Raw genomic sequence first — 25,126 nt, 5'->3', positions numbered from 1 at the left:
AGAGGAGTGGGACAAGACAGATAGAAATGCTTGCCCCTTGATGGTCCCAGCACAGTCTCATCCCTGTTGTATGGTTGAGCAAGTATGGTACAGCGGATCATTCTCCCCCCCCCCCCCTTTAGCCATGAAGCTTTCTGAATGGTTTGGGCCAATCACTATTTAAAAATATTTATACTCCATTATCTCAAAACGTCCAATGTAGGTTAGGCTGAAGATAAAACAAGGATGGAGGAAGTACCACATAAGCTGTCCTGAGCTCGCTGGAGAAACTATAACATCAAAGTGTTTCATTGAGCTGGAAATACATCAACACACTGATATTCTGTTAAATTTGAGGTACAACCACAGACCACATTTTGACTGTTTAATGTTGAAACAATTAATAACAGCTTTAGCAAGCTGTTGCTTCTTTTTTGAGACTTGCATCACTTTTTTCAATGGTCATAATTAACAAAGAGGAAAGAGGCATTAGGTGAAATATTTTGAGAATATCCAAATATCTGAAATCTATCATAACGGCAATAATAGTTCACTATTTCTGTTCACATTTTGACAAGAAGTAATGTTTTTAAACAACTAATAAAGATTTGGTTTAGATTAATACTAGGAAGAATTTCAGAGTATTCAGTTCAGTAAATGAACATTATTCTTAGAAGGATGTAGAAACTTTTTTTCTTTTGTACTTTTTAAAGAAAATTGGGCAGTTGTCTGTCAATGATATTTTAACTATAGGGATATTCTTTAATTGGACAGGATATAGGATTAAAAGATCCAACTCTGGACCAGGTTTCCTGAAAGACTGACTATTCCTCCATTGTCTGGTAAGGGCCTTAAGATTAAACAATGAAAACTGGCTAGACCATGTCACAGTCTAATGATTATTGCCTTCTGATGATGTGGAGGCAGGCTTTTTCACTGGTGGCACTCCCTGCTAAAATAAGAAAGGCCCCATCAATATTGGCATTGTGCCAGTTTTTGAAGATGCATTTGATTACACAATTATTTGCTTGATCTCTTGATAATAGTCTGTTTTAATTGCTGTGTTCTAGAATTATTATTTTATTACATATTTTAATTATTGATGTAAAGGGTGGTATCCAGTGAAGCACTTCTGCTAGCACAAAGATCTCTACTTCTCCTCCCTCTCCTATCCCTGTGCACCCCACACCCTCCCCAAATCTGCTGTGGAGGGTGGAGACATGTGGGGAGGTGAGAGGGAGGAGAAGTTCCATTGTGCAGCCAAAAGTCCTTGCATTAGTGGAACTCCTTTGTTGGATTTATATTTTATATTGTTATATTTTAATTTTTGTGTCATTTGTTTTTATACTTTTGAATGACTTAGGAGCCTCTTCTGGCATTAAGTGGTATATAAATAAAGAATTGGATCTCTCCCATTTCTCTGATTCCTTATTTTATTTCTTTATGTTGCACCTTTCCTCCAAGGAGCTCAAGGTGGCGCACATGGTTCTCCCACTCTCCATGTTATCCTCACAACTACTCTGTGAGGTAGGTTAGGCTGAGAGGCAGTGACTCGTCCAAGGTCACTCAGGGAGCTTCATGGGGATTTGAACCCTAGCCTCCCATCCAGTGGCACCCAAACTTCTCCCCCCCATGTATCATGGGCGCCACAGAGCTGTCCTGGAGTGATGAAGAAAAAGAGGACAAAGATACTGAGTGGGACCTGTGGGAGGGTCTGAGTAACTTGCAGTTAGGAAGTGCTGAGGTAGTAGGGTTTAGTACTTTTGGCAGTGATAGCTCCTCCCCCTTAGCTCCAGTTACAACAGAAAGAACGCTGGCCGATCAGGAGCCTGTCCCTTCTTCTCCCCCCCATCCCCTGTCTCCTCCCAAGGTGCTGCTGCTGCACACACCTCCTCTAAGGGAAGAGGATCTCGATGAAGTGCAACTGCCCGTATATCTCCGGACACGTAGACAACTGAGATGCCAGGCGCAGCTGACCCCCGCTTTCCCACCTCGAAGGAGTGCTCACGTGCTTGCGCACTCCCATTCTGTGACACTTTCCTCATGCATGTAGAAAGAGCCCATCTGAACCTACTTAAGGGTTGTAAGGGGGGGTGTCTAATTGCTGCAACAATGTCTTAGCTTTGAGTAGTCATGTCTAGCTATGTCTTGTAGAGTTGCAGAATCTTGTGTGACCTGTAATCACGAAGCACACTAAACTGAAGTTTTTCATTTCATTTTCCTACTGGGGAAAGTTAAACCAGTGGATCTGAGTCTGATTCCAGTAATTTGAACCAGGACACCATGAATTTTTTGAAAATTGCTGATGGCCTTGGCAGACCAGTTCATGATTTTTCTGCCATTGTAATATGCTGTGATAGCTGCTGTATGATTTTTAATTGCATTTTTATTGCTTGTTTTATTTCTTATATATTTTATTGCATTACAATTTGCAGAATTCAAATGGCAATACAATAAAATACATAATAAGGAGTAAAAGATGCGATAAAAACACAATTAAAAGTAAATATGAATATTTAGGGGAAGGGTTGTAGCTCAGTGGTAGACTATCTGCTTTGTGTGCAGAAGGTCCCTGCCTCCAGGTAGAGCTATGAAAAATTCCCCATCTGAAACCCTGGAGAGCCACTGCCAGTCAGTGCAGACAGTACTGAGCTAGATGGACCAATGGTCTGATTCAGTATAAGGCAGCTTTCTATGTTCCTGTTTAATGAAGCTCATGGCCACAGTTTGGGAACCTCTGACTTAGTCCAGTATTCTAACTACTACACTACATAACAACCATTGCAGTGGCAAGGTGTACAAGAAAATAGGAGGAAGTAATATGTTAGGAGTTTACAGAACGTACTAAAACGTTAAACATTTATGAAAAGCTTAATACAGGGATGGGGAACTTTTGGCTATCCTGATGTTGTTGGACTCCGGCTCTCATTAGCTTCAGCCAGCCTAGCCAGTGGTAGGGGATGATGGGAGTTGGGAGTCCAACAACATTTGGAAGGCTTAAGTTTCCCATTCCTGGCATAATAGAAAGTAATAGTATAAGGTTCTTCTTTTTTTTAGAGTGGTGCATAGAGATGGTTTGCGCAATTCCTCCTTTTTAATGTTTAAAATGTAGACCTTATCTTATTAGGAGACTTCATGAAGATTCAAGTAGCATTTTCTTAAATAGCCAGCATTTCTTTATTGAATTTTTTTTTAAAAAAATGTGTTTACACTCCCATGCATGTTTACATTTATTTATTAATTATTAATTTATGAATCACCTTTCACATAAGTCCCAAGGTGATTTACAATCATACAATAAAAGCAACAAAAACAGATTTAAAAACAGTACAAGAACAACTTGAGATACATAAAGTTGTAAAGAAATTTGATGTACTCTACATATGTTCTCTGATTCTTCAGTAAGTTGTGATGACTTACATAACCTTGAAAAAATACCCAGGATAGGTTTGCTATTTTCTAGTTCCAATTAGTATGGAAAGTAAAAGGGAGAAAAAGTATTTTTTACAGGCCACTCGCCTTCGGAAATTATACTCAGTAATGTCTTAAACCAACAGCAACAATAATACAGAGTCTCATGGCACCTTAAAGACTAACAAATTTGCTGTTGCATGATAAACATGGCATAAGGTGCCAGACGACTCTCTGATGTGTTTGCTGCAAATGACTAGCATGGATACTCCTCTGGAAACCATCTCGCAGGTGAATGCCCTGGGAACATAAGCATCTGGCTTCCCCCAGTGGTTAACCAAAGCTTCTTGGAAGTTCTTAGGAAGGGTCTGGAGGCAATCTCTCTTGCCTTCCGTCATTCCCCAACAGGTGGCATTCAGTGGGCATACTGTCTCTGAACAGTAAATGGTATGGGATTGCTGCCCTGGGCACCTTCTGGGAGGAAGGGCAGGGTATAAATTTAATAAATAAATTAATTAATGGAAGAAAACTTTATTAATAGCTGCTAGTCATGAAAGCTATATGCACTCTCTCTGTTTTATCTCCCTTTAAAAAATGGTAATCAACACTACAAATTCCATAAAATAATAGTTGCTCTGTGGTTGTTCCAGAGGTGAGGCAGCAGGACCATAAACCTTCACTAGAGTTGGTGGGCTATAGCCTTTATCTAAAAAAGTATTTAAGTTCTGCCCCCTCATAAAATATCAGAGCAGTGTACAGCAATATAAAACTTAAAAGCCATTAAAAGGAATGCAGGACAATAATTAACATGACTGACTGCTGAAGAAGATTTTAAACAACTGCTTAGGCCTGCGAGTATAAAAAAGTCTTCAAGAGAAAAAGTCAAAAACGAGGATGCCTGCTGAGTCTCTGCTGGAAGAGTGTTCCACAGCATGGGACTGGTGACAGGCCTTAAATACCCAACATCTGGTACTTTGCTCCCTCCATTATCACGTGGAGGGCCAGGCATGATGGGCTGACACAGTGAGTATGGAAAGATAGTTGGGGGGTGGGGGCAGGTATAGCTTGGCAGGCCCTTGCAAGTATTAAAGGCACAGAAACTTGCAGGTGCAGCTTTTCTCACCTTTGTGTCCCAACGTGTACCTGTCAAAAACTCCATCTTCTGTGCAGCTGTTAAAGGTTCAGCAGTATTGTTCTCCTCTGCATCTGGTCATTCTAACCATTCCTCCAAGCGGGGATGTAGATTGGAAAGGTTACATGCTTGGACATTCCACTTAAAGAAACAAAATGTGCTGGGCAATATCTTGAGTATGGCAGAAGAAACTGTATAAGGCATATTTAATTAAAGTACCATTGCCACTTGATATGCTCCCTCAAAGAGGCGAGTGAATACTATCATAGACAATGTAGATCCTGACACTCCCCTCCCCATATTTTTTTGCTTTGGGATAAAGTCTGCAATCCTAAGCAAACTTGGTAGGGAGTTCCTTTGCACTGGTGAGGCTTACTTCTGAGTAAACATGCTTAGGATTTCATTGTAAACCATGCAAAAATGTTTATCACATTAATATTACAAATATCAAGTAATGACTTGGTTGACCCACATATATATAATGCCTAGAGTTTTCCTATGAAGTGAATGGAGTGCTCATCAATGAATACTACTTTATTAAGTGCTAAAATACTTAAACTGATTGTGTACTCCCAGGGTTGCCTTCCCTTGGATATCTGTGCAAGTTCTAGAATAATTATTAGTCATTGGTCTTACTTGATTTCTTTTGACTACCTTTCAGTCTGGTTTCAGGTGGGGCTTTTGTACAGACCAGAGCTTGGGTTACTCTGATATTATAGGTGAGGTACAGGGACTGTGTGATCCTGCTCATTCTCTTGGACTTCATGGCAGCATTCAAAAACCATCGTGACATCTGCCTAGCTAGCCTTTCTGGGTTGGAAACTGGAGGCACTCTACTTCAGTGATTTCATTCCTATTTGTAGGGTAGTTCTAGAAGATAGTGCTAGGAAACTTCTGTTTAGCTCTGTGGCATTTATCCTGCAGGTTCTTCAAGGTTCCATTTTATCACCATGCTCTGAAGCAGTGTCTAGAATTGGTGATAGACTGGATGAAGGCCGATAAACAAACTGAATCCAGATAATATGGAGGTACTGTTGGTAGGTGGTTCATCTAACCAGAATGGTAGAATGTAACCTATTTTGGATGGGGCTGCACTTACCATAAAAGATCAGTATGAGGGTCTTGCTAGATTGTTTTGTCACTGGAGAGCCAAGTGATTGGCTTGGAGTGCCTTTCATCTGTTGAGGCTACTATGTCAGCTGCAGTCATTTCTGTGATAGAAACAAAGGCCATTCACTCTATGACTAAATGTGAATAAGTGAGCGTGTGGGTTCCCACAGAGGAGACTGCAGCTGCTTCACTCCTCTCTAGTTGTTCTGTTGCTGTGCTGCACTGAGCTAAGCCATAGTTTGGCTTAGTGTGTTGTCCAAACTCAGGCTGTCTTGCAGGGCCAATGCCAGGCATGCCGGGGCCTGTAGGCACGAGCCTGCCCCGGGCACACACTCACACCCCACCTACCTACCTTTCCCTTGGCGAATGCTGCCCACGTTGTGTGTGCATGTCTGCCATCAACCAAGATGGTGGCCGAGGCTTCCCTAAGGGGCTGATGTCTCTGCTGCCATCTTGGTTGATGGCCGGCTTGCACCCGCAGCGTAACCAGCATTTACATCAGGGGAGAGATAGGAGGGGCATGCAGGCGGGTGTTGCGGGCCTGTGCGGCAGTAGGGGTGTGTGCCTGGGAGCTTCCTCTTGCCATCTGTGGCAGGGTCGGGAACCAACATTGCTGCGGATCATGGAAGGGAGCGCTACCCAGCCACCCTAAGGAGGGACCTGGCAAGGGCCCAACCTGGCCGGCCTCTGGTGCCAGCCCTGCTCTCCTGGACAAGCCTTTGTTCCAGCTTGTGCTTTGTCTGAAGAGAGGTAAGCATGAAGCAGTAGCAAAACGACTGGGGAGGAATGAAGCTGCTGTGATCTCCTCTCTGAAACCTGCATGCCTGAACATTTGTGCTAAGCCATGATTTGGCTTTGCAAGATGTACAAGCCGGGCCAGTGTGGCTACATTATCCATGGCCTGGTAGCATTCAGATTAAACTATAGTAATGAATTGTATATGGAACTGCTTTCAACACCATTTTCAAATTTCAGTTAGTGCAAAAGACTAGTCAGTGAGAACGTATTTCCCCAATTCTTAAGCATTTTAGCATTTCCAAGCTTATTTTGAAATGTTGGTGCTTATCTTTAAGGATAAATGTGGTTTGGGACCATGGTATAGCAGCAACACTTCCTTCTATATGTCTGCCTGTGCATCAAGATTATAATCCAAAACTCTTCTCCACATGGTCCTGCTGTCAAGAGGTGAGTCAGGTGATGACAGGGGAAAGGGCCTTTTTAACTGGGGTGCCACATTTATAGAATTCTCCCCCTAGCAAGGCTTGCCTGGTGCCCGTTTTGTCATATTTTCAGTGCCAGGCCAAGACTTTATTAATGTTCCCAAGTGGTTGATTGTTAAGATCTTTTTTCTTTTTGAATTTTCATATTACTGTTATGTTTCCTTCTATTGTGTATCTTTTTTTTTCTTTTGAGATGCAACCATCAATATTTACGCTGAAGGGCGTAGCATAGAAATATTTTAAAATAGACATAATAAATAAATTGAACAAAGAAATGTAGTTAGAATTGGCTCTTGCAGCTGTTTAATTTCTTCAAACTGGTTTACTTTGAAACTTGGACATATGCAGTCTGACTTTTGATCCCTCTATCCTGGCACTGTTACTCTAATTGGCAACTGCTCTGAAGGGTCTGTTTCCCAGACCTAATATACTTTAACTGTAGTAGATTGATATCACAGATAGGAGGTTATCAAAACTTCCTATCTTCATTGCAGTGGGCCAACAAAATTAGTCTGCCCAGTCTTCTGCCAAGCAAAATGACCTTCTCTTATTATGTTGGTTACTGTACTTAAATGCTGGAAGACAACAGTGACTTCCCATTAAGTTCCCACTTAAGTGTGTATAGGATTGCAGTCTTAGTCCTATATAGCTGCAGAGGGTGTTCCTCATTTGCTAGTGTTGTCTGGGAGAATTAAGGGGCTTTGGGAAGCCCTAGAGATCTTCCAGGCAGGGCATTACAAACACATATTCTTCATAGCTACTATTATGCTGCAGTAAGTGTGTGTGTGAATTTAAAAGGCATATTTTACTTTTGCTCACTATAATCACTATAATCTATAAACTTTGCATTAGCTTCACTGTGCTTGTTATGTATTGCAACTCAGAGCTGTGACCCACAACAATACTTGTCTGAATTCAAAGTCTGACTCATCCTATAGGTTTTGATCTGGTAATCTTAGGGCATACCACTTTGCACTTGTTACTCCAGAAAGTGAACTAATTATTTGTACATGGTCATGCTACTGGCTGTGGCTGCTTATTGTATAATATTTAAAACGAAAACAGTAGGATAGCCCACAATACCTATTGATGTTTAGAGTGAAAGTCCCAGTGAAAAGTCCTGTTTAATCCCCATTCATGAAAAATGTTTTGCTGATAGTAGCTCATTGAGCAAGCCAGTGTGGTGTAGTGGTTAAGGTGTTGGACTATGACGTGGGAGACCAGGGTTTGAATCCCCACATAGCCATGAAGCTCACTGGGTGACCTTGGGCCAGTCACTGCCTCTCAGCCTCATGAAAACCCTATTTATAGGGTCGCCATAAGTCGGAATCGACTTGAAAGCAGTACATTTACATTATTTAGCTCATTGATTGCTATGATAGATGGCCCAGTGAGCATGCAGTTCTAAACCATGGTTTAGTACTACATGAAGGAGCCTCAATGAGTATGAGAGAAGTGTTTAGCTTGTGCACTCCCCCTCTCCTCTCCTCCTGCTACAAGACCAGGAGGAATTCTGCTCAGTTTAATTTTACTTGTAAAGAATCTCAGTTTAGTTTTAATATAAAACCAGGGATCTCGGTTTAAAACGCATTCTGGCTGTTAGCCAGGTTCATAATACATGGTTTGAAGTTGACTTATGCAATTGACGAGCTTGTTTTAAATGAAGCTCCCTGGTTTAAAGGTAACCAAGGCAGGATTTTTTTAAAAATATGAAACCAAACTCTCCCAAAGTCCTTCTGGCAGTGTAGAAGAAGGAGGGGGAAGCAGGGAACATGTGAGTCTTGGGCTGATTGAGCCTTATACCTGTAGTGTTAAATCATGGTTTAGCATTGCATGCAAATGCCACTAGTATATTTAATTCTTGTTACAGAAATAATCCTTGTGCTTTTAATAGTTTAATATAACCAAGGATGCTATTCTTTCTCTAATGTAGTTTAATATATACATTGCTTTACTTAATCAATGAATCTAGCTGTTGGAAAAAACAAGCTTGGCCTGCTCAAGATGCATGTGTTCAGCCTGCTATGCTTAAACCATGCCATTTAAGGAAGGGAAGGCATGGTCAATCAAAAACATACAGCACACCTAGAAATTTGCTAGAATATATTTCACCTCCCATTGTTTTATCCTGTGCAAACTGAGACACTTCTCATGTCCCTTAGAGACTATTCTGCGCAATAGTCAGTGCCATTATTCCATAATTGTTTTTGGATTTTTTTTAAGTGTAAATTATGCAAAGTGTTGCTGTACTTCACACATTCACAGAAACGGAAGCAAAAGAAAATGATTTACTATAGGAAACTTCACTAAAATTGCAAAGTAAATCAAACTTATGTAAAATGACTATCAGAACTATATCAACTGTGTTAATATTGTTGCTTCCTCACTGCTAAAACAAGATCAGCACAGCACACGTCTTGTTTCTGTGATTTGGGCTGATTGCAGGTGTTGCCATCACTCACCATATGCTCAGAGGCACGTTACCAAATTCTTCCAAACTACACAGCAAGTGGATTGGACTGTGAAAGACCAACCCAAATTGTGTTTGCATTTTGACAAATTTGTAGGGCGGTATAATATCTCAGAGAGGAGGCCAGTCTCCTGCTCCCCTGGTGCATTCACAATACTGCCCAATTTCCCTGCTTTTTAAAGTTTGATAGAAATATCTGTGGGCTATAGGTACTTCCTTAAACTACAAGGGTGTTTTTTTTTTTTGGTCTATAAGTTAATATGCTTTAAGTTGGAGAAGATTATCCCATATACTAAATTTTCTTCATATAGAGTAGGAATCATGCTTATTTAAAATTCATTTGTCAGGAGATGGGGATGGGTGGGAAAGTATAGTCAGAACAAAGATCAAATTCCAGGGGAGATTAATCAGGATCTTAGGGGCCAGATGTAGGAATGTAGTTAGAGCAAGGCAAGGCACACCAGGAGTCTTCACTTGCACTTAGACTGAGAAGGTAGTTTGGAAGAAATAGTTCTATTGGACCTGGTGGATCATGATCGACCTGTGGGGTCAGTTGACTTAAGTGGCTGTCTTGACCTACAGAGCTTGGTCTGCTGGGCCTGCTGATTGAGCAGGAAGTAAGATGCTGTAGCCTGGTTTCTGAAGGGTGACGTTTCCTACCCTCATTGCCTTTTAAGTGGCTTCTCTTACATTATTAATACTTCTGATCAGAAGCATTAAGATTTACTGCACTGAGCTATTGCATCCACTCATTTGCCACATAACATTAGTAAAGGCCACAGTTCAACAAAAGTTGTCATATCATTGAGAGCTAGAAATCAATATAACTTGGTGGGTTGGTTTGATTAAAACTGGGCTCCTACTGGGAGGAAGGGTGGGATATAAATCAAATCAATAAATATAATTCATCCAAAGTTAACCTGACTGGTCATAAAGGTTCTCGGGGCAGATAACACTGGAAATATCACTCAGCTGTAGCAGCAAAATTGGCTCTAGTGAGATGATGTTGTCAATCAGCTTGACTCTAGGACCTCTTTTAGCCCCTCCCCCAACATTTGCTAGTGCTGAGTGTACTGCCAAGGCAATATCGCAAGACATGGTGCTACATTAAAGACTTGTTTTACTGGAAATGTTTCACAGCATTATTATGATAAAGCAAACTGTGAAGTATGAAATGAAATATTTCACTGCTTAGAAAAGCTAATGATTAAGTGGTATTTAAATGCCTTCAATAATAAATATTTAGAACAAGCAATTAAATCTTTATTAAATAGTATCTGCAGACTTCAGTCATTCATATTTGGTGCAAAATTACTCCAGCTAGAGACTGTTTTTTGTCAATATAAGAACATTATTGCTGCTGCTATTTTTTCTTCCAGGGTTTGAAATAATTGTTTTAAAAGAGTTGTAAATCAGACATATTGTTACTGGTTTTATGGGCATGCAGGATCTAGGTCGCTTTCTTAACATCTCTTTCTTTGCTGTAACTAAGCTAATTCCAGGTGAATACAATTTATATAAATATACTAATCCAGCTGTTGGACTTGGCTTCTGATCAGCCATCAACTTGCTGGGTAGCCTTGGGCCACTTTCAGCATCAGTTCCCCATTTGTAAAAAGAGAGTATGCAAAATTATTGTGGAGATGAATAGAAGGACTGTACAATAAAAGTGGTATGAAAATAATACAGAAGATGATGGTGGATTCCAAGATGTCACTTCTAGACATTTTGCATATGGTCTTGTATGTTCACCTCTTGAATTATGAATCAGAAATATGTAAATATGTGTTGAGAATTAGTAACAGGCTTAAACTATGTTCATATTACTTAATAGTGCTAATTCCGCACTTCCCATGTTTGAATTCATGAGAACAACTATAAGTCACTCCTGTCATGGTGAAAAATATTATACCATAGCTGCCTCTAAGTTGACTTAGGTGTGCTTCTGGGATTCCATATACTTTTAATATGATTACTTTTGCCATAGGAGCAACCTGTGAGTATCCTGGATGAAAAGCGTAATGTTGGAAAGGTGCTTATAGATATATTTTTCTGTTTTATTTCAGATAAGATGGAAAACTGTTTTATTACAACAATATGTTTTGCTGCTGACCTGTCTTGTAATTACACTGGAAGCAGTGCCTATAGACATAGACAAGACTAAAGTACAAGAGAAAGAACAAGTAGAGAATGCAAAAGTAGATAATCCGGTAAGTTAAATAAGTACTTTGTAGCGTTATCAATATCATAAGCATTACCATCGCCTCTGAACTGATAAATATATTATCTTCCTGGCACTTGGTCCTAAATTTAGGTCCTTTGCTTTTTGATTTGTTAGTTTTGGGGAGGTATTGTAGGGAGACAGAGCGAGTGAAAGAGAAGAAAGATTGAAGAAATGCTGTCAATGGAACATTTTTTTTCTTTCCAGAGAAAGCAATTTATATTCAAAGCACTTCCTCTGGCACATTGAGTACAAACTGCTTTCTCAGAAGAGGAAAAAAATGGTCCATTGTTAAACAAATAGATTCCCATATGATTTGGGGAAAGGAATTTTATTTATTTATTAAATTTATATTCCACCATTCCTTCCAGAAGGAGCCCAGGGCAGCAAACGAAAACACTAAAAGTACTCTAAAACATCATAAAAACAGAATATCTCAAAAATATATTAAAACAAAACATCTTTAAAAACATCTTAAAAACCAATTCCAACACAGATGCAAACTGGGGTAAGGTCTTTACTTAAAAGGCTTATTGAAAGAAGAAGGTCTTCAGTAGGCACCAAAAAGGTAACAGATGGTGCCTGTCTAATATTTAAAGGGGAGGGGATTCCAAAGTGTCAGTGCTACAACAATAAAGATCCACTTTCTATGTTGTGCGCAATGACCTCCTGATAAGATGGTATCTGCAGGAGGCCCTCACCTGCAGAGCGCAGTGATTGACTGGATATATAAGGGGTAAGACAATCTTTCAGGTATTCTGGTCCCAAGCTGTATAGGGCTGTGTACACCGAAACCAGGCTCTTGAACTTGACTTGGTAGCTAACGGGCAGCCATTTCTCTCCCTGAATGCCAGGTCCAAATTACTATTTGGACTCACCCTGGCTAATTGTAAGTTGACAATAACAGCAAACAAACCATGGGAATCCAGTCACTAACCTCCCACCATCTCATTTAATCTGGCACTTAAAATTCGCTTTGTCCTTAAAAGCTAGAAAGAAAGTAAGAGGGAGGGAAAGCTATAGGGAAAGCATCACATTTACCTTATTACCTCTGTTGTATTTCTGTTTTGTGCTACAGAGTCTTCTCTTTAGAAATGGCTTCTCTAAAGAGGCCAGTGAAATCCACAGAAGTTGCAATTCCCCATAGGATGTGTGTAATTATGGCTGATTCATTTGAATACTTTTGTTACTCAGTGCTTCTCTTCCTGTACTGTACCTATTTTAATAAATTGATACTTATTTTTCTGAAGGACACAGGGCTTTATTATGATGCATACCTCAGGCAAGTGATAGATGTCCTGGAGACAGACAAACATTTCAGAGAGAAGCTCCAGACAGCAGACATAGAGGCGATAAAGGTATGGACAATGACCATCAAACCTTAATAAAGGGAACAGTTAAGTAGTGAAATTTTAACCAGCAAAATCGTTATTAGGTCCTTACTTACTTCAGTGTGAGATCTAAGTACATGCTTAAATCTCTCCCTTTGAAACCAATGGTTCTTTTATCTGCTAAAGCATGCAGCTTGTTTAGAAAAGACAGGGCTCTGTGGTTTATAAGGAGACAAGAGAAATTCATGGAGTTCAAAGCTATCAATGGCTAATATCTCCAGTGTCTGAGAGGGTATCTCTCTGAGTACCAATTGCTGGGAATCACAAAAAGGGAGAGTGCTGTTGCACTCAGATCCTACTTGAAGGCTTTTCATAGGCACCTGGTTGGCCACTGTGAGAACAGGATGCTGGGCTAGATGAGCCCCTTGCTCTGATCCAGCTGGGCTCTTCTTATGTTCTAATAGAAGCCAGTAGGCCATGCAGGTGCTATGGAGTCAGTTCTAATACAGCAACTTAATCCATGAAAAATACAGATAAGGCATGAACCAAAATTATTAATTTTTGATACAGCTATACAGGAGCAGACAGCTGGGTTAGAGCTGCCTCCTGACACCAGCATTACTACAGCTTACCTGAAAGGGGCTGGCAAGGTCAGGGCTGTGTGGATGCAATGGCAGAAACATGGATTGACTCCACCGGTGTGTCTGCACAGCCCCAACCTTGCTGCTGCCCTGCCCCACTCCAGGTAACTGTTGCGGCGCTAGTGTTGGGAGGGTGGCTTTGCAGTGCACAAACAGCCACAGTGGCTGCTACTGTCAATATATAATTTGTTCATGAAGTATTAATCCTAAAGTGTGTGTTCTGAAATTCAAAACAATGTCCAATTTGCTTAGTCTGCACTGAGACAGATAGTTAATGGCACTGTGGTGCAAATGGCTATATGTTGCCTATTTCTAGACTTACCAGGACAAGTGTGGGTGTTTAGGGGTGCAGAGTGCTAGTGACACATCATGCAAAAGTTCCAGGCAAGACAGGTCGATTTCAGTGGTGATAAAAGTTGACTGCTCCATTCTTGGCTCTGCCCTTGGGTAGTACCTTGAAAACATCTTTCTGGCAGCCCAAACCTGTCCCTAGGTTCTGTTGTACAATTTGGTCATTAGTGAATGCTGCTGAGGCACTTCCTCTGAGGTTTCATAGCTGTCATGCTTCTGCTTTTAGTGGATATACAGTATAGAGCCAACAGCTCTGCGGGTTTGCATCTCTCTTGTTCATGCTAGAAATTATTTTGCCTGATCCAGCTGTTCCTTGAATGTGTGGGAGCTCTAGTGTGCAGAGGTTTCCGTGCAGGGCTTCCTCATTCACTTTAGACAGGGGAAGCACTGCTTGTGCGTCTCCATCACATGCATTGTGTTCCCTGATCCTGAAATGAAAAAGGAAGCCTTCCATTCCAACAGTACTCTATCAACAACACAGTCTTGCAAAGCTTTGTACTGAAGACTGGATTGGAGCATTAGCTTACTTATTCTACTCATTTATTTATTGTATATGAAACATAAGGATGTTAGACTTTGGATTCTATTTCTGTGTTAAAAGTGAATAATATGTCCTTCCAATAGTAACGTATAACTTGTGAAATATTTCATCATCGTCTCTCAGTACATTGAGCACATATTAGAACAGTGACTCTGTAGTTACCTTCTAGAAAAGTTACTGTGATTGATAAAGATAATCATTTGTTTTGTCAACAGAGTGGAAAGTTAAGCAAAGAGCTAGATTTAGTTAGCCATCATGTGAGAACAAGGCTGGATGAACTGAAAAGACAAGAGGTTGCAAGATTAAGGATGTTAATTAAAGCCAAAATTGATTCATTTCAAGGTAAGAACACAAAGCAAAAAGTTGGACAAGAGTTGACTGGGCAGTGGGTAAACATCTGATGTAAACAGTAATGTTTCCCTTGTTTACATCAGTAGCAGAGATTAAAATGAAATAGAATGCTGTAAGAGTTTCTGTGTTTCCCTTGACCTCATTACACATCCCTGTCCTGTTTGGAAATCAGGAAGAACGAGACAGACCGGCTCTGAGGAAACAACACACAGAGATTTGGAATTATGGTTTAGAACAGCGGAGGCAACTAGAGGGGTTCCACTTTCATATCCTCAAATACTCTTGTGGTTTTTTCATTAATTTCTTTCATCTTTGCGAGGATTAACTTTTCTCATTGAGGACTAGTAACATCAAAGTATAGTTCATCAGTTGTCAGTTTGCCAAGTTATGAAAATACAGAACAAAAATAAAATGTTAATATTATCCCTTTAATATTGCAAAATATTTCTACTAGTTTGATATTTTAAAAATATACTAGCATCTTGTTCCTAATTTTTATGAATGAATGAATTGTTTTATTACAGTCACAGACCAGATATTAAAAAGAAAACAGCAAGAAAGATTAAAACATTTAAAAAACAATACTACCGAAATTCCTACAATCCATGAATAATTCTTTAAAAAGACTGACAGCATTTTTTCCTAATTTACATAGTAGTGAGGAGAAACTTTGCAACATTAGTGGTGACATGAGATAATATTTTTTATGTGTGTAAGTAAAACCCTTAACAATATTTTTCAAAATGTTTAAATTGCAGATTGTATAGTAATGAATTTGTTGAAACATTTCTGTTAAAACAGTATTACCTAAAATATGCACTAGTAGATTTTTCCAACGTGCATAACAGAATGGTGAGATTATGTTGTAAGTGGCAAACTGAATGTTGTTTCATGGCTGTGGTGGGGAACCTCCAGACCAGGCCCACTAGGCTTTGGATGTTGGCTGTTTGGGGCAAACCATGCCCATCTTTCCTGGTCCTGACATCATATATGGCATTGCCGCCCTGGGCTCCTACTGGGAGAAAGGGCGGAATATAAATCTGATAAATAAATAAATAATCAGGCACAGGAAAGTTCACACCATGTATTTAAACTTTAAGATTTAGCTAAAAGGAAGAAGAACTGGAAGTACACTCTTCAATGCACTCCTGATTCTTCCTTTGCATCAAAAAGTGGACACTTTTTGAATTGGTGCCTTCTTCTGTTGCCCTGCACTTGCTTTTTAATGCAAAGAAAGAATTGGAAGCACACAGAGTGCATTTCTGGTTGTTTCCTTTGAAGTTGAGTCACCTGACATAATGGTGATGTCATGTGATTGACAGCCCTGCCCACTTGCCAAAATGGCCCATAGGGGATGGGATTCTCAGCATCTGGTCCATTGAACAGATCCTGTTTTATAGGATAACTTTATTATAGAATTGGCTCTGTGTTTAAAAATGTCTGAAAGAAAGATAAATTTCAGAAAATCAGTGGATATTATGTCTAATACAGTTCAATATATATAATATTCAGAGTACCATATAAAATTATTGCTATGCTGCTGCAATACTTATCAAAACAGTGACACATTAAAAAAACACAATTGGTGCAGAAATGTTTTTCTGTTACCGCAGTGCTTGTTTTAGGGTGCAGGAGATAGCAAGAAGAAAATGTTTTGCAAGATGATACATGGATAAATGGGTCTGTTTTACTTTGTGCAGCATTTTAAATGCTTACATTTCATTAAGCAGTAAATTGTGCTTCGGGGGATAGAATGGACGGTCAGACTTTATGAAGACAGATTATCTAGTCCATGTAACAGTTTTAGTCCTTCTCTAAAGCACTTAGGGCCAGTTCACATGATTATCCATTACAAATGTCCCTCCAGAACTGATTTCACTATTTGTGGCAAACAGTTAATCTGAATAGTTCCACATCAGAACAAATCACAATTCTGCCCAGTAAGCATTAGGAAAATTTGGGATGGGAGTGCTGAAAAAAAAGTGCCTTTGCTCTTAAATCCCACACCAAACTGGTGTTGCCTTGCTGAGGCTTGTTTAATTAAATATTGCTACTTTTAAAAAATCATTTTGTACATTTTGAGTTGTATTCTTAGAACCATAGAGTTGGAAGGGGCTTAAAAGGCCAACCTCTGCTCATTGCAGGAATCTATATTAAAGCATACCTGACAGGTGGCTGTCCAGCTGCCTCTTGAATGCTTCCAGTGTTGGAGAGCCCATCACCTCCTTAGGTCATTGGTTCCATTGTCATACCGCTCTAACAGTTAGGAAGGTTTTCCTGATGTTCAGTTGAAATCTGGCTTCCTGTAACTTGAGCCTATGATTCTGTGTCCTGCACTCTGGGATGATCAAGAAGAGATCCTGGCCCTCCTCTGTGTGGCAACCTTTCAAGTACTTGAACAGTGCTGTCATATCTCCCCTCAGTCTTCTCAAAGCTAAACATGCCCAGTTCTTTCAGTCTCTCCTCATAGGGTTTTGTTTCCAGTTCTCTGATCATCCTTGTTGCCCTCCTCTGAACCCATTCCAGTTAGTTTGCATCCTTCTTAAAGTGTGGTGTCCAGAACTGGATGCAGTACTCAAGATGAGGCCTAACCAGTGCCGAACAGAGGGGAACCAATACTTCACGTGATTTGGAAACTATACTTCAGTTAATGCAGCCCAAAATAGTATTTGCCTTTTTTACAGCCACATCGCACTGTTAGTTTATATTCAGCTTGTAATCAACAACAATCTGAAGATTCTTGTCGCATGTAGTATTGCTGAGCCACGTATCCCCTATCTTATGACTGTGCATTTGGTTTCCTTTTCCTAGGTGTAAAACTTTGCACTTATCCTGGTTAAATTTCATTCTGTTGTTTTCAGTTCAATGCTCCAGCCAATCAAGGTCCCTTGGGATTTTGTTCTGTCTTCCAAAGTATTAACTATCCCTCCCAATTTTGTATCATCTGCAAATTTGATAAGCACTCCCTGGACCTCCTTGTCCAAGTCATTAATAAATATGTTGAAGAGTAGTGGACCCAGGACTGAGCCCTGAGCTCGTTACCTTCCACCAGGTTGAGAAGGAACTATTGATAAGCACCCTTTGAGTACAATTTTTTTATTTATTTATTATTTAATTTGTATCCCACCCTTCCTCCCAGCAGGAGCCCAGGGCGGCAAACAAAGTGCTAAAAACACTTTAAAACACCATAAAAACAGATCTTAAAATACATTAAAACAAAACAGTGTTAAAAACATTTTTTAAAAAAAACTTTAAAAAAGGGTTAAGAATATTATTAAAAAAACATATTAAGCATACAATTCTGGAGCCAACTGTGGATCCACCTGATAGTTGTTCAATCTAGCCCACGTTCAGATAGCTTGCTAATCAGAATATCATGGGGCACGTTGTCAAAGCTTTGCTAAAGTTGAGATACATTATGTCCACAGCATTAGTCTACCAGGGAGGTTACCCAATCAAAAAATGTGATTCAGGTAAGAGTTAGAGTAGACCCAATGAAATTAATGAAGCTAAATTAGGCATGTCTATTAACTTCAGTGGGCCTACTCTGAGTAAGACTAGCATTGAATACCACTCCTTGTAAGCAGAATTTCAAGCAGTAAAATCCTTTGAATAGGGATATAATGTTCATTTTCCCGGTAAGCAAAGGCTAGGGCCCTCTTGCTAATCAGCAGTTAGTGAGCTTTAGAACTTATCTCACTTAGAGCCATTTGCAACATGATAAAATTCTTACAGGAAAAAAACATGCAAACAACTCAGTAGATGTGCACACTGTGGGTGGCATCCAGTTATGTAAATCTGTGCATGGAATGGATGTCTGCTGCTGCAGCAGGATTTCCTTTCCTCTTCTCCCACCTGCTATTCCCCACATGCCCCCAAATCTGTTTCAGGGGGTTGTGGCACCCTCTGGAGCAAATGTTGGGGAAAGGGTTGGGGGGGCAGAGGGAGGAGAGGAAGGACAAATCCTGCTGTGCCTGTGAAAATCTGCTTATGTGACAATGGATATTCCCCCACATTGAGAAGCAGCAGAATGTGCATATGATGATCTAAACGAGGGCTGTATGCTACGTAGAAGTCTTTCTTTGTATGAATTGTTTCACATCTCAGAAGGCCATTGAATCTCTTCCCACCCCAAGCTGCCTTTCATTCAACCTTGTAGAATTCCAAACTGGATTGATTTAGAATCTAAAGCGTTGAGGAGTCTGGTGTAGACATAATATTCTTGGTCTTTTACCCGCTTCCTCCCCCTCCAGCCTTCTTCACAGGTGTGAATTTCCTCTTTCTCCTCTTACAATGTAAAGCAGAGTCCCATCTGAATCAGTGTTGCTTGAAGCTGGTTTAACAAAAGGCCAGGCCATTTAGCAGCAAATTGTTCAAACATAGAACGGTTAAGGGAGAAGAAAGGAATTTGCATCTGAAGGCAGAGGCTGGTGGAGGGGAATACGCATTCTCACAGCCTATTCCTGGGTTCTTAATGCTAATTGAGGAACACTGCAACTACCTGGCCCATAGTTGTGTAATCCTTTTCTCATTATCTCCTACAGAAAGCGGCTAATGATTAAGAGGCCAGAAAAGCCAAAGCTGCTGTGTTTTTCTTTTGTCTTCATTCATATGTAACTAAGTAAACACATTTTACTTGTCTGGCCATAAGCCATCATAAAACCAAAAGATCAATACAAAATAAAGTCCTAAAGCAATATTTGACGGAATTGTTGGTCATGACAAGAACCATAATTTGATACATGATTCATGTGAACCAAAATTAAGTGGACACAAGTGGAACCTGCAACCAAACATTGGCATGTTTCCTCACAGAAATGTTCCTATTCAGGGTGCCAGCCAGCTGTTCCCTCCTTCAGGATACTATAAACTGTAAGGGACTTGAAGAAGGCTAACCTCCCACCCCCATTCTCTTTCTTTTCCAAATGACACTCGCCATTCCATGGAAACCACTGAGCATGCTCAGCCATCATTGGCTGTTTGACAGTTTTCTGGTTTTTTTCTTTACTCTTTTTCCTTTTTCTTTTAATGAAAACTTTTATACTGTTGTGTCCCTGGAGAATGTAGAAACCACTACCTTATTTCTAGGTGGCTGTACAGTCTGTTGAGTGCCAATCCACTTCCCTTCCCAACTAGCATGCAACCATCCAAATTTGTTATTGGAAAGAATGATGGATATTGAAATTGATTAAGTACAGAATATTTGTAGTATGTGTCTGCTATAATGTACATTTTAATTTGTCAATTAAAATTACAGTGTAATCCCTATACACTTAACAATTGTATTCTTTTGAATGTCAGTATTCTTTTCACCTCAACTAAAGTGCATCCCTGAGATGCTATTGAGGGCGGCAAGATATTAAATGTGTTTTTAAAGTATGCTTTGTTATCCATACAGTGCTAAAAGCTTAACCTTTTGTTTGGCATATTGTATATATTAATACAAGTAAATAAATAATTTCTGTCTTTGTATGGATTGTTTTTAGATTCTGGCATAGACCACCAATTCCTTCTCAAACAGTTTGAGCATCTGAACCATGACAACCCTCACACTTTTGAAGCTAAAGATTTAGACATGCTAATCAAAGCTGTAAGTGTTGAGCAAATATTTTCAAGATGCTTGTTTGCTGCTACTGCTGTATTTTTCTTGAGTGGAATCTACTTTTTCTCCCTCCTTCCATTCTGAATAACTGTCATAGTTACCTCAGGAGTCATCGTCTGAGAATCCCATTTGATTCCGTAATGTAATATTGTGCCACAGAAAATGTATCTGCATTTGAAAACAGTCTGTTCATTTTTCTCGTAGTGCCTCATGTGACTTGCATTCTTATGCCAATATAAGTAGCCCTTGGAGTTTTTTACAGAGCCTTTAAATTGAATGCTCTTTCATTTATTTATTATTTGATTTGTATCTCACCCTTCCTCAGAGCAGGAGCCCAGGACGGCAAACAAAAGCACAAAAACCCTTTAAAATATCATAAAAACAGACTTTAAAATACATTAAAACAAAACATTTTTAAAAAAGCTTCAAAACATGTTTTAAAAAAAGATTAAAAATATTTTTTAAAAAAGAAGGTTTAAAAGCATATTAAAAAGCAATTCCAACCCAGACGCAGACTGGGATAAGGTTTCAAGTTAAAAGTCTCATTGAAAGAGGAAGGTCTTCAATAGGCACCAAAAAGATAACAGAGATGGCGCCTGCCTAATATTTAAGGGGAGGGAATTCCACAGGGTAGGTGCCGCCACGCTAAAGATGCGTTTTCTATGTTATGTGGAACAGACCTCCTGATAAGATGGTATCTGCAGGAGGCCTTCACCTGCAGAGCACAGTGACTGACTGGTTACATAAGGGATGAGACGGTCTTTCCAGTATCCTGGTCCCAAGCTGTACAGAGCTTTGTATACCAGAACCTAGAACTTGCCCCAGTAGCAAATGGGCAGCCAGTGCAATTCTTTCAGCAGTGGGGTGACATGCTGGCAATACCCTGCCCCAGTGAGCAGTCTCACCACTGCATCTTACACCAGCTGCAGCTTCCGAACCAACCTCAAGGGCAGCCCCACATAGAGAGCATTACAGTACTCCAGCCTGGAGGTTACCAGTGCGTGGACAACAGTGGTCAGGCTATCCTGGTCCAGAAACAGCTGCAGTAGTCTTACAAGCCAAAGCTGGTAAAAGGCACTCCTAGTCACTGAGGTCACCTAGGTCTCTAGTGTCAAAGATGGATCCAGGAGCACCCCCAGACTATAGACCTGCTCTTTCAGAGAGAGTACGACCCCATCCAAAGCAGGCAACTGACCAATTATCTGAACTCAGGAACCACCAACCCACAGATCCTCTGTCTTGCTAGGATTCAGACTCAGTTTATTGGCCCTCATTTAGCCCATCACCGACTCCAGGCAGCGGTCCAGGGCTTGCATGGCCTCTCCCAATTCAGATTTAACAGAGAAATAGAGCTGGGTATCATCAGCATACTGCTCACACCTCGCCCTAAATCTCCTGATGACCGCTCCCAAGGGCTTCATATAGATGTTAAACAATATGGGGGAATAGATGGTAACCTGCACACCCCACAGCACAACTGCCAGGGGGCTGAAAGACAGTCACCCAATGCTGTTCTCTAAAAATGACCTTGGAGATAGGACTGGACTACTGTAAAACCAGTGCCTCCAATACCCATCTCACCAAGTCAGCCCAGAAGGCCAATGGAATCAAAAGCTGCTGAGAGATCAAGTAAGAGTAACAGAGTTGCACTCCCCCTGTCCTTCTCCCAATACAGGTCATCCATCAGGGCAACCAAGGCCGATTCAGTCCCATAACCAGGCCTGAACCCAGACTGGAATGGGTCAAGATAATCTGTTCCAAGAGTACTTGCAATTGCTGCGCCACAACCCTCTCAATCACCCTCCTTAAGAAGGGGGTATCTGCGACCGGTTGGTAATTGTCGCAAGCCAATGGGTCCGGGGTGGCTTTTTCAGGAGTGGTCAGATCACTGCCTCTTTTAGGGTGGCTGAAACCACTCCCTCCCGCAATGATGCATTGACCACACACAGGATCCATTTGGTCAAACCCCCTTGGCAAGCTTTAATAAGCCAAGAAGGGCAAGGGTTGAGAGCACACTGCTGGCCCCATCATCAGAAGCACCTTGTCTACATTATCAGGCTGCATCAACTGAAACCGTCCCCTAGTAGTTGCAGCAGACGTTGCACTGGACACCTCATTGGGGACTACAGTAGATGTGGATGGAGTATCAAGACTGCTACGGAGGTGAGCAACTTTACCCTCAAAGTGCCTTGCAAACAATTCACAGTAGGCCTCTGAAGGGTCTAAAACTATATTCCCTGAAGTTGATGTCAACAGACCCCTGACAATATGGAAAAGCTCCACTGGATGGCTACTTGAGTATGCGATGGAGGCAGTGAAGTGGGCCTTCTTCGCCACCTTGACTGGCACACAGTAGGCACGGTTATGATGTTTTACTCATGCCCAATCAGCCTCACAGCACGTCTTTCGCCACTTGCTCCCTAGCCATTGTCCAGCCTGTTTCATTGCCCTTAGCTCACTGGTATACCAAGGTGCAAACCAGGCTCCACAATGCTGGAGAAGGTGCTCAGGGGCAACTGTGTCAAGAGCCTGACGTGCCTCACTGTTCCACAGCCTGACAAGGGCTTCAACAGAGTCACCTGCTCTATCTACTGGGAACTCCCCCAGGGCATTCAGGAATCCAGTGGATTCCATTAGTCTCCAGGGGCGGACCATCTTAATCTGTCCACCACCCCTGCAGGGAAAGATCAGAGCCATAAGTCAAAACTTCACCATAAGTCTAAACACTCCCTATTTCCAGGCCACCCTTTCCTCCATCTAGAGCAAAAACCAAGTCGAGGGTGTACCCTGCCCTATGTGTTGGGCCAGTGACAACTCTTTTGACCTATGCCAGCTAATACTCCTATACTTTTCTTCTCTGATTTCCTTAACTTTTTAATGTATGTATATATCTAAAGAAAAAAGATTATAACCACTTAAAGAATTTTAATTGATTAATCACCTGTCTTTTAACTAGTTAATTGTTTTACATTTAATTTGATCTGCATATTGCCAAAACCTCAATATAGGTTCTTTGGAAATATTAAAGTATAAGTGAAACTTACAGATAATCAAACAAAACCTGCAACACTGGAGGAGAGGCCATTTTTAATACTTTTTTTCCATGTTAACTCGGAAGAACCAAAAGAGCCTCAAGATATAAACAGGTGTGTTTTTAACCTGATCAAAATTGGCCTTCACAGATCAATCCGCTAAAGCAGGGATGGGGAATCTGTGACTTGGACTGCAACTCTCATCAATATCAGCTGGAAGATCACAGGGTCCCCATCCCTGAACTAAAGCTTTAGCTAATGAATCTGCCAATTAAAGCTTATTGCCCTGTTTTTTAAATAAAAAAATAGATTTATATCCCCACCTCTCCTGAGTATTGTAAACCTGAAAGATAGCAAATAGACCTTTTTCCAGATCAAAAAAATTGGGATGGGCAGCTGAAAGGGAAAAAGAACCCACATAGATAAATCCTTATTAATACTGTAGCACTTTAGAGTGTCAAAATGTGGCAAATTACCTTGGTAATTGTTAACAACCCTTGAAGATAGATTGGTATTATTCCCATATTGCAGATGGGGGCAGACTGAGTATAGTGAGTTCTTAGCTCCCCCTAGTGAGCTCATAGCTGAATGAGATTTCCATTGGGAGACTTTGTGACTTAGCTTGCAATCCAGTACATGCTTACCTGGGAGTAAGTCCCATGGAACTCAATGGAGCTTACTTCTGAATAGGCATGTATTTGATTGCAGCCTTAGAGCTTAGAGCAGCCTTTCCCAACCAGTGTGCCTCCAGATGTTGTTGCACCACAACTCCCATCAGCCTCAGCCAGCATTGCCAATGGTCAGGAAGATGGGAGTTGTGGTCCAACAACATCTGGAGGCACACTGGTTGGGAAAGGCTGGTTTAGAGAATTAATGGCTATGAGTACCAGTGTAGAAAGATAGACAGAAGCAGACTTACAGTGACAGTGTTGGAGCCGTTGGCTGTATTTGCACATTATGCCTCAGCAAGCCTTGGGCTTGCCTGCTCCCTCCTCCTCTTGCTGTTTGGCTGGAAGGAAGACTAACAGACCAATAATAATCCACCTGATGTTGATGGCTTGTGGTTGGGGCGGGTAGGAGAGATTTGGATGGTGAGTAGTTGGAAGAACACAACTTTTGGAAGGGGGAGTTCTGTTATGACGGGAGGTCCCAGCTTTGCCCAAGTGGGCTATTATTATTACTATTATTATTATTATTAATATTATTATTATTAATAATAATAATAATAAAATTCTTTAGTCACTTGTTATCCAAAGAGCTCCAAGCAACTTAGAACACTGTTAAAAATGCAAATATAAAAACAAAACAACTAGGCTCCTCCTCCATAAGCCAGGAGTAGGCCCTGAAATGGAGCATGCTGGGATGGGGACACCAAGGAGCCTGGAGCTGGTGTAGTGAAATATTTTTGCAACCTACCTTGTGCACTAGCTAGCCTTCCCCAATATTCACATGCTTAGAACTGCAACTCCCATCTTCCTTGACCATTAGCTATAGTGGCTGGGACTGTTGGGAGTTGTAGATTGTGATGCGTTGTACTATACATTGACATTGTTGATCAGTTGAGATAATCAGTAAAGGTATGTTTCTCATTAGGTGACACATTTCACAGTTATTAAGCAGTGTAGCTGAGAAAGCATGTTGTTTTTGAGCAGTGCAAACATTAATCCAGAAGAAAAGATTTTAACCTCCAACAGGCAATAGTATCACCTAATAGCAGGGCTGGTTCCCAAAGGG

The 25,126-nt window shown here is 40.7% G+C and overlaps 1 protein-coding gene across 2 annotated transcripts in view; it reads left to right on the top strand.

The window, feature by feature from the left end:
- Positions 1-25,126, top strand: part of NUCB2 (nucleobindin 2) — a 49,873-nt gene that overhangs the window by 4,561 nt on the left and 20,186 nt on the right. For both annotated transcript variants that reach the window (XM_061610254.1, XM_061610255.1), the window contains exons 2-5: positions 11,389-11,532; positions 12,794-12,901; positions 14,623-14,749; positions 20,245-20,348. In XM_061610254.1, the coding sequence (XP_061466238.1) occupies positions 11,389-11,532; positions 12,794-12,901; positions 14,623-14,749; positions 20,245-20,348 (483 nt within the window). The remainder of the gene's footprint in view (positions 1-11,388; positions 11,533-12,793; positions 12,902-14,622; positions 14,750-20,244; positions 20,349-25,126) is intronic.

Source organism: Rhineura floridana, chromosome 2 (assembly GCF_030035675.1).
Source record: "Rhineura floridana isolate rRhiFlo1 chromosome 2, rRhiFlo1.hap2, whole genome shotgun sequence".
Classification (NCBI taxonomy): Eukaryota; Metazoa; Chordata; class Lepidosauria; order Squamata; family Rhineuridae; genus Rhineura; species Rhineura floridana.
This window is presented reverse-complemented; position numbering and strand designations above follow the sequence as displayed.